General features: G+C 45.7%; 1 protein-coding gene across 3 annotated transcripts in view; it reads right to left on the reverse strand.

Moving 5' to 3' along the window:
* LOC134638417 (regulator of G-protein signaling 3-like) overlaps positions 1-12,434 on the reverse strand; it is a 30,392-nt gene that overhangs the window by 1,085 nt on the left and 16,873 nt on the right. For all 3 annotated transcript variants that reach the window (XM_063489036.1, XM_063489027.1, XM_063489017.1), the window contains exons 15-25: positions 12,101-12,358; positions 11,362-11,401; positions 11,029-11,279; positions 9,434-9,517; positions 6,735-6,846; positions 5,714-5,880; positions 5,069-5,576; positions 4,693-4,916; positions 4,289-4,329; positions 4,114-4,212; positions 428-489 (exon numbers count right to left, since the gene is read on the reverse strand). In XM_063489036.1, the coding sequence (XP_063345106.1) occupies positions 428-489; positions 4,114-4,212; positions 4,289-4,329; positions 4,693-4,916; positions 5,069-5,576; positions 5,714-5,880; positions 6,735-6,846; positions 9,434-9,517; positions 11,029-11,279; positions 11,362-11,401; positions 12,101-12,358 (1,846 nt within the window). The remainder of the gene's footprint in view (positions 1-427; positions 490-4,113; positions 4,213-4,288; positions 4,330-4,692; positions 4,917-5,068; positions 5,577-5,713; positions 5,881-6,734; positions 6,847-9,433; positions 9,518-11,028; positions 11,280-11,361; positions 11,402-12,100; positions 12,359-12,434) is intronic.

Genomic DNA, 12,434 nt, shown 5'->3' on the forward strand with positions numbered 1-12,434 from the left:
TGGACGTTTCAGTGGGAGAAACGTTTCATCATCATCATCATCAGGTGACGTCTTCAGTCTCAGCTGACTGCAGGTTTCAACCTTATAAACAGGACATTTGCACAATGACTGAAACCAGCAGCACTGAATGAACGATGGGCTGGGAGGTCAGCTTATGATCATTAACATGCAAAGAGTCATGACTATTGATCAAAGACCACTGATCAATCACTGATCAGTGGTCTTTGATCAATAGTTGTTGGTTCGTCACTTGATGAGCGACGAAACGTTTCTCCCACTGAAACGTCCAGGTGAACACAATCAACCTCAATTTACTTACCTGGATGATTGAGCATGCATCAAGACATTAATCTAGTGGAGAGGCATTTCTCATGCTGGCTCCTCCCCTTATTGGTTAAATTGGTTAAACACAAACAGGAAGTCTTACACTGATTGGACAGCAGGGACTCCAGACTCTCCGCCCACCTCAGCACCTCCTTTGCAGACGGTCTGGAAAACAAAACAAAGGCTGTATCCCAATTCAGGGTCTGCAGCCTTAAAGGCTGCATTTTAAGGCCGATTACATCACAGCGGCGCGCCGAAGGCTGTCCCAATTCAAAGGCTGCTCGAAATGCGGCCCTGAAATGCGTCCTTCATTTCCCTGAATTTTAAGGCTGTGGCGATATAGACTTCGTGGCCCAACATATCCCACAATTCATAGCGCGGCAGTCACTGTGGATAATTTTGCCGCAGACGGCAGAAGCGTAGCGGCCGAAGAGTAAACTGTTAAACGTAAGTACTGAATACGATGTCACTTATTTATGTGCAAATGTGTAATAATGAGGAACATTAAAACATTACTGTTGGCCACATGTCGGCAAAGTTATTTGCCATTAGCGATGTTTGTACTTTCAGCGTTTACTTTGTTTTAAAGCCTTTAAAATATAATAATACAATAGCTGACCTTAATCTTACAGAGAATGTGATGATTTCATGGCTAATTAAAGTCAGTCATATATCCACAAACACAACAAGCTGAAAGTCAGTGATGCTGCTCGGTTTGCAGTCCTGAATATCACGGCAGAAGCAGGATTCACTGCACTGTTAATGTTAGCTATGTTATATTGCTGCCTCTGTTCGGTGGTGTCGAGCCAAACGGACTTTAACGTGTGTTTGAACGAGCTGACGGTTCACTCGTTAAGCTGAAAGAAAGATGCTTTAATCACAGGAGTCACACATGTGTCCACTGGACCATCTGGGAACTCTTCTTGTTTAGCACTCGTAATAACACAAACACTAAATCCTCCTTCTCTTGTGCTGTTTTGTAGCAGTGTATACACCTGAGACTGTCACCTGTCTGTCTGTCCTGCACTCTCTCTCTGTTTCTTTCTCTCTGATTGTGGAATAAAAGTATGAACATGTATTTATAAGTTACACTTCTGTTTGAATCCTGCAGCTTATCACACATTTGATTTCCATGTGTGACAACTGCAAGTGTCCAGAGTGAGGACAGACTGAGGGACCCACTGCTGCACATCATCTGTGAGGCTTTGCACCCCTGATGATCCACCAGGACAAACTCAGCAGTGTGTGAGGAAGAGGAGGAGGAAGAGCCAGCAGCAGCTGACAGATGGAGAGAATAGACAGACTGTTCCCTGTTTGTGAAGGACTGCTAGGAAAGTTTAAAATAACTAATTGTCTGTCCTGAATCAGTCTTATTAGGTAATGTTCAAATAATGTTATCATTCCAGTGTTTTCAGTGTGGGAGAAAGTACTCAGGGCCTTCAAGTTACACACTATGAAAGGCAGCAACAAGTTTAATATTCAGAAACCTAAAGTATGTATCAGCAGCAGAATGGAGCTAAAAATAAATGTTTGTTTCAGTTCTATGAAGCTTTGAGTATTTTGGATTAGTAGCACTGCTGTGTTTGTTGCATCATATTGCTGTAATTGTTTATATGCTTTATATATTCTGAGGTAAGTTGATCTATAGTGTTACATCATATTCTATAAGGATGTTATGTGTTTGTATACTTTCTGCCCAGTTTGACCCATTTAGCAGAAGTCAGCCTGTTTAAGGCTCTGATATCTATTCTGTGTGACTTAAAGCAGTTATGACATGGTCTGATTTTCTCACCCAATAAAGGAATATTTCATATATCAGTCTACTCTTTGTTTATCAGAAACAGTTATCACAGCTCGTACATTTTCTTTTTACACATATATGTAAGCATTGAGCCAAATTTAGTAATGCCAACATATTAGACGAACAATATTTGTCTCTTATATACAGTGTTGGGAAGGTTACTTTTAAAATGTATTCCATTACAGAATACAGATTACATGCCCCAAAATGTATTCTGTAACGTATTCCGTTACGTTACTCAATGAGAGTAACGTATTCTGAATACTTTGGATTACTTAATATATTATCATGCTGTTTACAACTACATGAATGTACTATTGCTGTGATTTATTACAGTTACTGAAGGTCCGCGGCTCCGAACCGTAGTAAAGGGACCTCTGGCTACTACGTCGGGTTCGTGTCGGGCTCGTAGCTGAAAACTAGCTTTACTTTGTTGTCTGGGTCAACTTTGCTAGCGAGAGACAGAGAGAGGCGTTGAAAGGCTGCTCCAACGGAACTTATTTTTTCCGGAGGAAAACACGAACACAGTGTACAGTCGAGTCTTAATAGCTTACTTACAGCTGGGCTCGTCAGGCACTCTTCTCGGCTGCAGTGGTTATTATTATATTTACATGCTTCCAGCTCCCGTTTCTGCTCGGTGACAGCTCGTACTTTTCCTTTCTCTCCCTCCCTCACTCACAGACACATAACGTGTATGGCAGTCCATTCTCCCTGCAGCACGGACTACACTGCCCAGGAGGCTACATTCTTTAGGGCCATGCCTGTAGCATTCTGCCTGTTAGCTTAGCACAACAACAACAACAACAAAAAGGCGCTCTCTCACCCAGGAAACACGCAGCGAGAGAGCGTCACCCTGTAACCATGGCAACCCTAATGCTGCCGCCTGGAACAACAGAGCGTAGCTGTCAAACAAACCCAAACAGTCCTGACCCGCGACAATATGAAACAGGAAAGTAACGCAGTGTAATCCATTTATTTCAGCAAAGTAACTGTATTCTAAATACCACCTTTTTAAACGGTAACTGTAACGGAATACAGTTACTCATATTTTGTATTCTAAATGCGTAACGGCGGTACATGTATTCCGTTACTCCCCAACACTGCTTATATATAATACATCTATATATACACTGTCAAAGATACTTGTCTTTGAGTGAAGATTTAAGGTGATAGGAAATATAAATAACTGCAACTTGAACTTTACTGAAGCTCAGTATTTGACACAGAGTTCACTCACATGAATTTCACTCACATGTGCTGTACCAGTGTACCTGCACATGTGATGTGACAATAGAAGTGATTTGATTTGAGAGTTCAAACTCACTGCTGTAATAACTAATAATGATTAATATAATAACTATAATATTGGCCATATCATATTTACACTGACTTTAGTCTCATGAACAACATTAGCTAATTGTTATTTACTAGCTAATCTTAAATGACTGTTCAGTACAGAAATGAAGCCCAACAATCATGTTTTACAGTCCTGCGGTCTCAGCCTCAGATACTTATTAAATCACACAAAGCTCGTGTAGAAACAAACACACAAACAAAATATGTTCTCCTTCACTTCTGTCAAACAAAGCTGTATGAAACGTTTCCAGCGGTTGGTGTTATGGTTGCTAGGCAACCTGGGCAGCGCGACGGAGGCTAGACCGTCCCATTTCACAAGCCTCGCACTTCCGGCCTTAGCGGTCTTTGAGTACGCGGCCCTTGAGGATCGTTGAGGCTGCAGACCCTGAATTGGGATACAGCCAAAGGCGTCTCAGGAAAACCTGCATTTCCTCTAACATCCACCAGAGGCTCTGAAGCTTCATTCAGGCTATGATGTCACCTCCACACCACTGCTGTTAAGGAAGAAACACCTGACATGCTTTGTCGTGATCACCTGGAGACTTTACTCTGATTATGACCTGTGATAATCTGCTGCCTTTCCTGACCTGCAGGTGAGTCTAGTTTGGGTTCAGGTCCGATGTTTTTGCTACCTGTTATTTTTCAGCGCTTTCTCCAAACTGCTTCCATGGACACCGGCGCCATTTTTCCACATTCGTAGAAACGCCAGGCGGCTCCGAACATCAGCTGCTCTGAGGAGACAACGAGGACCAATCAGAGCGAGAGGAAACAACGCCAAACAAAACAACAGTGTGTTTGTTTACGTACAGAGTTTTCTTCTTCAGCTGTGGGTTTCTGGGTTCTCCAGCCTGAAAAACAAACAAAAACACTTTGTTAGAACCGAAGAACCCGAGCTGCACCGCTCTCTACTCTAACCCCAGGATCTTCCTCTGCACGTGGGCAAACCACACCCACAGTAAATCTCCATTTACACTCACAGTCCCCTCTCTTAGTCGTCGTCATTAACCTGAGCCTCAACCAATCAGCTTGTAGATTGTCTTATTGACGATTTGCACGTCTGATTTGACACCAGATGCCTTCCTGGTGCAGTCGTCCCATTTACCTGGGGCTAACTCTGACATGCAGCACAATGATCAACCTGCTGCTATGCGTTGTGTGGTCACATGACGCTGGTTCGTGGTTCTGTGGTCAAAGCCGGTTCTGGTCCCTACCTTGGTCCTGTTGAGCAGCATCAGCATTTGGTGCAGAGACCCCCCCTCTCCGGTCAGCTGCTTCCTCAGAGTGTGTGGGGAGGGGGCTCGGGAGGCGGGGCTCGAGTTGGGGCTGAGGTCAAAGTTCACAGGACGGGTGAGGCGGTGGATGGTGCTGTCAGACAGGAAGTGGGGCGATCGAGGTTCTTGCAGCAGAGAACCCTCGGAGAGCGAGCGACGTAGGACTGAAATAGGAGAAAATCCATCAAACTGGGAACGTTTCCACCTGCAGCAGCTCTAAACCAGCTTCATCCTGCTTACCTCACATCCTCACGCGGACCTTCTATCCCCCCCAACTCAAGACTTTCTGACTTTCTTTCAGAGCACTTGAACTCACTTGGTGGTCTGAAGATAAACTTCTCTTCCTCCTCTTCACGGTCACTCTCCTGGTTCATGTTGAAGTGGTGAGGGCTGAGCAGGAAGCCCCGCCCCCCGACACCACCCGCGTTCTCTGAAGTCTCTGAGGCACTCTCCCCCTCCCCCTGTTGCCGCTCCTCCACCTCCTCTTCCTCCCGTCTCCTCTTCCTCCTCTCCTCTTCCTCTTCTGCTCCTGCTCTCTCCTTCCAGATAGGACTCCTCAGAGTGGAGGAGGGACGGTGAGGTGGAGGGAGGAGCTGAGCTGAGGAGATGATGTTCCTGGAAGGTGGTGAGGAGGAGTAGGGAGAGAGAAGGGAGACGGGAGCAGGAGGAAGAGTGGAGGAGGAGAAGGGAGCACTGGGGGAGTAAGAAGATGGGGAGGGAGGTCTAAGGGAGTCACAGAGCGAAGAGTAAGGAGATGAAGGACAATAGAGGGGGTCAGACTGCCCGAGAGAGAGGAAGCCAAAGTCTGAGGGGAGGTCTGACAGCTGGGAGGAGGAGGAGGAGGAGGAGGAGAGGACTTAAATTGTGTGGGAAAAGCTTTGGGTTATTTCGTGTGTTTGGCGACCACATGTGTGAAATGGCCCTCTTCCTGCTTTCTGTGACTACCTGCACAGGTGTGTACCTGCTGGGTGTGTGTGGTCTCCGTGGTGATGAGCTGCAGCTGGATGTTATCGTGGAGACAGAGGCTGACTCGGACCTTCTGCTCGATGCTGAATGCCTCCAGGCTGAAGAGGCGGCGGCGGCTCGGAGCGCTCTGCAGGAAGTACAGGTGGAGCGGCTCCGACAGAGCTGCCACACACACACACAGAAACGTCAAATCCTGTGCTCTGATTGGCTGCTACACTCTGAGATATGGAAACAGGTAAAGAGCGAGCTGAAAGGGGACCGGGTCAGCAGTGTGAGTGGAAACAACAAGCCACCTTAAAGTCCACCTTAAAAAATACTTGCAGCACCTGAGAGCTCACCACAGCACAGAAACAGCTTTAGTGAAGGTTACAAATGATCTTCTTATGGCCTCTGACAGTGGACTCATCTCTGTGCTTGTCCTGCTAGACCTCAGTGCTGCGTTCCATACTGTCGACCATAATATCCTATTAGAGCGATTAGAGCACGCTGTAGGTATTACAGGTACTGCACTGCAGTGGTTTGTATCATATCTATCTAATAGACTCCAATTTGTGCATGTAAATGGAGAGTCCTCTGCACTGAATCATATCTGTTATTAATCTCTGTCTCTCTTCCACAGCATGTCTTTATCCTGTCTTCCTTCTCTCACCCCAACCGGTCGCAGCAGATGGCCCCGCCCCTCCCTGAGGTTTCTTCCTGTTAAAAGGGAGTTTTTCCTTCCCACTGTTGCCACAGTGCTTGCTCATGATTGTTGGGTTTCTCTCTGTATGTATTATTGTAGGGTCTACCTTACAATATAAAGCACCTTGAGGCGACTGTTTATTGTGATTTGGTGCTGTATAAATAAAGTTAAATTGAACAGGTTATAGTGCTGTGGATACTTTACTTGGTCAATCAGCTGACAACTGTGACAAATGTGGATTACAACAATGTGTTGTGACATTAAACAGAAACCTGCCAGCTGCAGGTTACAGAGAAACACCAATGCTCAGAGATGACAGTGAACGCAGCATTACCCTCTCTGAGCTTCAATGTGTTCAGGAACACCGGACTCTGCAGGACGTTACAGCGTCCAGCTTCATCCTCTCTGGTAAGTAGCAGCAGGTCAGTGTAGATCAACACGGTCACCTGAAACACACACACACACACACACACACACACACACACACACACACACACACACACACACACACACACACACACACACACCACTGTCAGCACAATAAAATGTGTACTTGTAGTTCTTCTTCTCATCGACCTGTTTCTTCATTTGCACACAACACTGCGACCTTTGACCCTGAGGTATGTCCTCTGAGAGTTCACAGACCATCAAACCGAATAAATGTTCCTGAGCTTAAAATCTCTCCCATTAAACTTTTTTATCAATGTGACGCTGGTTTGTTCCCCTTTCTTGACAAACCAGAAGAAACGACCTGCTCTCCGACCTGAGCTACAGGCCTGTCGCTCAAATTACAGCGTCAAAAATGTAAAAGAGCGTCGTGTTCATTCTGCTCAGTAACAATGTTTAAATGCTTAGAAACCATCTTCCTTTTCCTCATCATCAGCTCGTGTTTATGGACCGCCGGCTTCTGCCACGCTCTTCCTGCACTAACACATGTAACTGAGAGTCGGAGGCAGAGCGACGTCTGACCTCCACCTTTACTGAAAGTATGAAACTAAAACACAGCAAATTCCCAGATGTGTGTAAATGGACGGGAGGAGGAGGGTGAAACTGATCCTGGTTCAGCTCTGAGGTCGTTGTGTCCTTCAGGATCAGGTTCAGTCTGCAGAACCAGACGTTTCTCAGAAACATCGATGGGAACACAACGACCAGCACTGCAGTATCAGCCGTAAGGTTAGAATGGCTCTGGAAGTGCAGCCAGTGAGGATCGATAAGTGATATCCATAATGGAATCTTAATCGCTAAATCCTTATCAATTCCCATCAGCAAACTCATCAGTCTTCAGCAAAGACACACAGCTCAGAGAGTTTACTGCTAACAGCTCTTTGGGAAATGCCTTGTTGGAGTAAAAATACTATTTTATGTCAAACTGTGTTATCTTTGCATTTTTCATCATTTCAGCTAAATAAATGGAAACAGGGTGATTGTGTGACAGGCTGTGGGTAACTGGTTTAACCCTTTGGAGACCTGAGGACTGAAACTCCAAGCACGACATCCCAGTGCACTTCAGACTCAGCCTCAGACAAAACCTCCCAAACACAAACTAACCATGTCCACAGTCAAGTCAGCTTCAATTGTATAGCATGTTTAAAAACATCAAGTGTCGGCCAAAGTGCTGAACAGAGGGACAATCTAATCAAATACAAGAAAGAATGAAGATAAATGAGGTAATTATTTATCTCGTGATTACCTCGTGATTATAAAACATCCACATACATACACACTTGTCTATACATATATATAAGAGGGAGGGAAGACTGTTGCAGAGTCTCGGAGCAGCGATGGAGAAAGCCTTCATCACCTATGGATTTTAACTGGGAGTGTGGGACCAGTAAAAGCATCTTACTGGAGGAACGCAGAGTTCGAGTGGGTAGGTGTGCAGGTGTAACGATGTAAAAGAATGAATATGGTTTTGTTGTGGTTAAATTCCTGTTAAACTTGGGATCGCAACCATGGGTTTATTTTGGAAGAGTTGATTTTAAAACTTTTATTTTGAAAATCCGCAGCGGAAGTCTGCTACTGGTAAACTGGTTTTGCCCAAGCTTATCCCCTTAGTAGCAAAGAAGCTTTTGCTGTGGTAAGTTCTTGCTCAGTCCGCCCTGACTGAACATGAGTTTAAAACATATTTGAAGATCCTCATTGAGGTTAACATGACAGTGCATTAACAGCATGAACTGCCACACAGTAGCATCTGAGTAGATTTCAGTTTTATGATCTTGTTTTGCAATTAATGGGTTAGACGGTAGGAAAAATGGACACGCTGAGCTAGCGGCTAACAGCTAGAGGAGACTGTCGTGTCTAATAATTTGAAACTTCTCTTGATAGTTTGGGCGGAATCCTGTTGTTGGAAACCCATGGTTATTCATGTCCCATGTTATTGCAGGTATGTGTATTTTGAAACATGTATTTGGTTGAGCTGCAGACTAACTCTGTTTAAGAAATACTGCTTATTAAGTTTTGCCCAGTAGATGGCAGCATTGTTCCATTTACTATTGTACATGAAAGGAAATTTTGGCTTTGGTCTGGAAGTTTTATTTTCACATGAATGTGCATTTAAGTGAATTAATTTCTCTTTTTTACCTAAACCACAATGCAGTAATATTTTTATTTTATTTTCCGTAATAAGTTTTGTTGCCATTTTATTTTTCAATCAATATTTGGTTTTTATTTATTTTAAGAAAACTAAGAGTTCCACTATACGATCATTAGCTTATCCCGTGAGTAGCAATGAAGCTTTTGCCGTGTTTGGGCAGAATCCTGTTGCTGGAAACCCATGGTTATTCATGTCCCATGTTATTGCAGAGACCCACAAAAGGGGAATAAACCACGCCTGAGCTCTACCCATCTCGAGTCCAGAGAGTTTTACTCATACAGCACCGGACATAGAGACTGAGTGGGGTTACACAGGCTACTCGATCAATAGTGGGTCAGTCGCCCCAGGACCGCCTCTAAAGGGGTCTGTTTAGTTAGAGTTCCAGGACTGTTGGTGGTACTCAGTGCTGCGTACGCGCAGTATATTTACAGGGGTGTTACCTTTGCAGGCAGCAGGTCGGCTTGGTGTAGGATCATCTCTTCAGACATCAGCAGGGTTCTGTCTGGACTGCAGAGATCGAGAGGCTGAAACAACAACAACACACACATGTAAACAAAAGCAAACCACACAAACACCGTTTTGCTCCTCTGTAGCTGACGGTTGCCCACTGTCAGTCGCCCTCGTCATTATTGTTATTTACCTTTGTTTATGCAAGTAATCCCCATGGAGACTCAATGTCCCGTTTACAGGACAGACCTGTTCTCCTTATTTCAGACCATTTAAATGAAGTTCCCCGGCCCTCTCTGCCACACTTTATTCTGCCTTTCATACTCTTGTCACTGCATCTCCTCCTGTTTCTAAACATTCCTGAATTCAGGTTGGATCAGCTTGGATCAAGTAAGGGGCTCCTGTACGCACGGGAGGAGAGTCTTTGGGTCCATCTGGGCCCTGCTGCGTGAGAGAGGTTTTCTCTTCATCATTGTAGAGTCTCCATAAACAGATCTGTAATGACTGTTATATTGAACAAAATAAAAATAAAAAAGGCTGTAGAGCTTAATGGGGCGGATAAAGATGCTCTAAGAGTTTCTGGATTTGTTCAGGACCCTGGAGCTCTGGGTGCTGGATTTGTTCAGGACCCTTGACCTCTGGGTCCTGGATTTGTTCAGGACCCTGGAGCTCTGGGTGCTGGATTTGTTCAGGACCCTGGAGCTCTGGGTGCTGGATTTGTTCAGGACCCTGGAGCTCTGGGTGCTGGATTTGTTCAGGACCCTTGACCTCTGGGTCCTGGATTTGTTCAGGACCCTTGACCTCTGGGTCCTGGATTTGTTCAGGACCCTTGACCTCTGGGTGCTGGATTTGTTCAGGACCCTTGACCTCTGGGTCCTGGATTTGTTCAGGACCCTGGAGCTCTGGGTGCTGGATTTGTTCAGGACCCTTGACCTCTGGGTTCTGGATTTGTTCAGGACCCTGGAGCTCTGGGTCCTGGATTTGTTCAGGACCCTGGAGCTCTGGGTGCTGGATTTGTTCAGGACCCTTGACCTCTGGGTCCTGGATTTGTTCAGGACCCTGGAGCTCTGGGTCCTGGATTTGTTCAGGACCTTTGACCTCTGGGTTCTGGATTTGTTCAGGACCCTGGAGCTCTGGGTGCTGGATTTGTTCAGGACCCTTGACCTCTGGGTCCTGGATTTGTTCAGGACCCTGGAGCTCTGGGTGCTGGATTTGTTCAGGACCCTGGAGCTCTGGGTGCTGGATTTGTTCAGGACCCTTGACCTCTGGGTTCTGGATTTGTTCAGGACCCTGGAGCTCTGGGTCCTGGATTTGTTCAGGACCCTGGAGCTCTGGGTTCTGGATTTGTTCAGGACCCTGGAGCTCTGGGTGCTGGATTTGTTCAGGACCCTTGACCTCTGGGTCCTGGATTTGTTCAGGACCCTTGACCTCTGGGTCCTGGATTTGTTCAGGACCCTGGAGCTCTGGGTGCTGGATTTGTTCAGGACCCTTGACCTCTGGGTCCTGGATTTGTTCAGGACCCTGGAGCTCTGGGTTCTGGATTTGTTTTGGTTCAGTTTAAAGACTCCGGACCTGGATTGGTTCTGACCTGGACGAAAATAGGGAAGATGACGGTTTTGGGCGCCATGGTGACGTAGGTTCCATATCCTGAGCAGGGCACATGTGACTGAACGATGGTGCAGTTCTGGTAGTTGCCAGAGTTTCTGGGCGGGGCCGAAGATGTGGAGGAAAGAGGTGGAGGCAGGGTGGAGATTTGCCTGGTAAAAGGTCTCTGTAACGACCCCAAACATGAGTCGTGGAGGACGTTCGGACCTCTGGGGCGAGTCTGGTACAGATGTCCTGGATAACCACAAATGACACGATTAAATAATCAGAATATTTACTTTGCATGAATGAATAATATTCAGAGTGGAAGTCGTACCGATCGTCCCAGTCCTGTCGTGATAAACTGGTTGCAGGAGCTGGAAAGGAAGAGAACATTTATTTGGAAACTGTTGATTTCAGCGTCGTTCTGAAGGTGCACGAACATCAGCAAACCAAACTACAAAATAATGTGCAGGTAAATATATGAATGCAAAGACATAAACAGAGCTTTACAGAATAATGATGGTTTCGATGTGGCGTTTACAGAGTTCCAGAGGTCAAAGTGTTTCACCTGAAACTGACTAAAATATTCTCTTTCAACACAAATATCTGAGTTTAGCGAGACTCTGGAGCAAAACGTGTGAGAAAAATAAATCTATAACTGGAATGATGACCGTACAGCGTCATGGTATTTCCCATAAAAACAGCAACTTACTGTATTTACAATGTTTTTCATGAAACGTTTTTCAGATTACGACTTGTTTTTTCTTCATTTTGAGTCAGTTTATATTTGGGGTTTTTCTTTCTTTGGTGAATTGATTAAACTCACTGCGTGTTCAAACCATCGGACATTTTTAGACATCGTCTTCTTCGTACTGCACACTCAGACCGTTTTACGTTGGCCTGTCAGGTTGTCACGGGGCTGTTGGTCACAGATTCGACGGCTGAAGGAAGTCGATGTTCTAAACTTCTGATTATTCTCTCTGCACAGAGCCAGGACCCTCAGTGCTGGAACCAAACACTGACAAACTGTCTTCTACTCGTTCTGAATATAGGCCCCGCCTCCTGACACTCACCTGCCCTTCTGGGTTGACAGGTGACAGGATGATGTAATTGTCTCCATTTGATGATGTCACACGTGTGCCCTTCAGGGTGGTGGTGTGAGGCGTGTACATCTCCTGGTCTTCCTCCTCTTCCTCTTCCTCCCGGTCCTCCTTTCTATCCCTCCATAGAGAACCTAGAGCTCCCAAACTGGCCCGGACCCCTGACCCCTGACCCCATTTGCGGTCTTGTTTGCTGTGGGTGGGGTGAGACAGCAACTTCCTGCCTGTCGTCTAGGAGACAGAGGAACATTAGCTTAGCGTAAGATCAGTTAATAAGCGCTCATTTGTTCTGGCGAGCTGTGGTGAG

This window comes from Pelmatolapia mariae, linkage group LG2, assembly GCF_036321145.2.
Source record: "Pelmatolapia mariae isolate MD_Pm_ZW linkage group LG2, Pm_UMD_F_2, whole genome shotgun sequence".
Taxonomy (NCBI): Eukaryota; Metazoa; Chordata; class Actinopteri; order Cichliformes; family Cichlidae; genus Pelmatolapia; species Pelmatolapia mariae.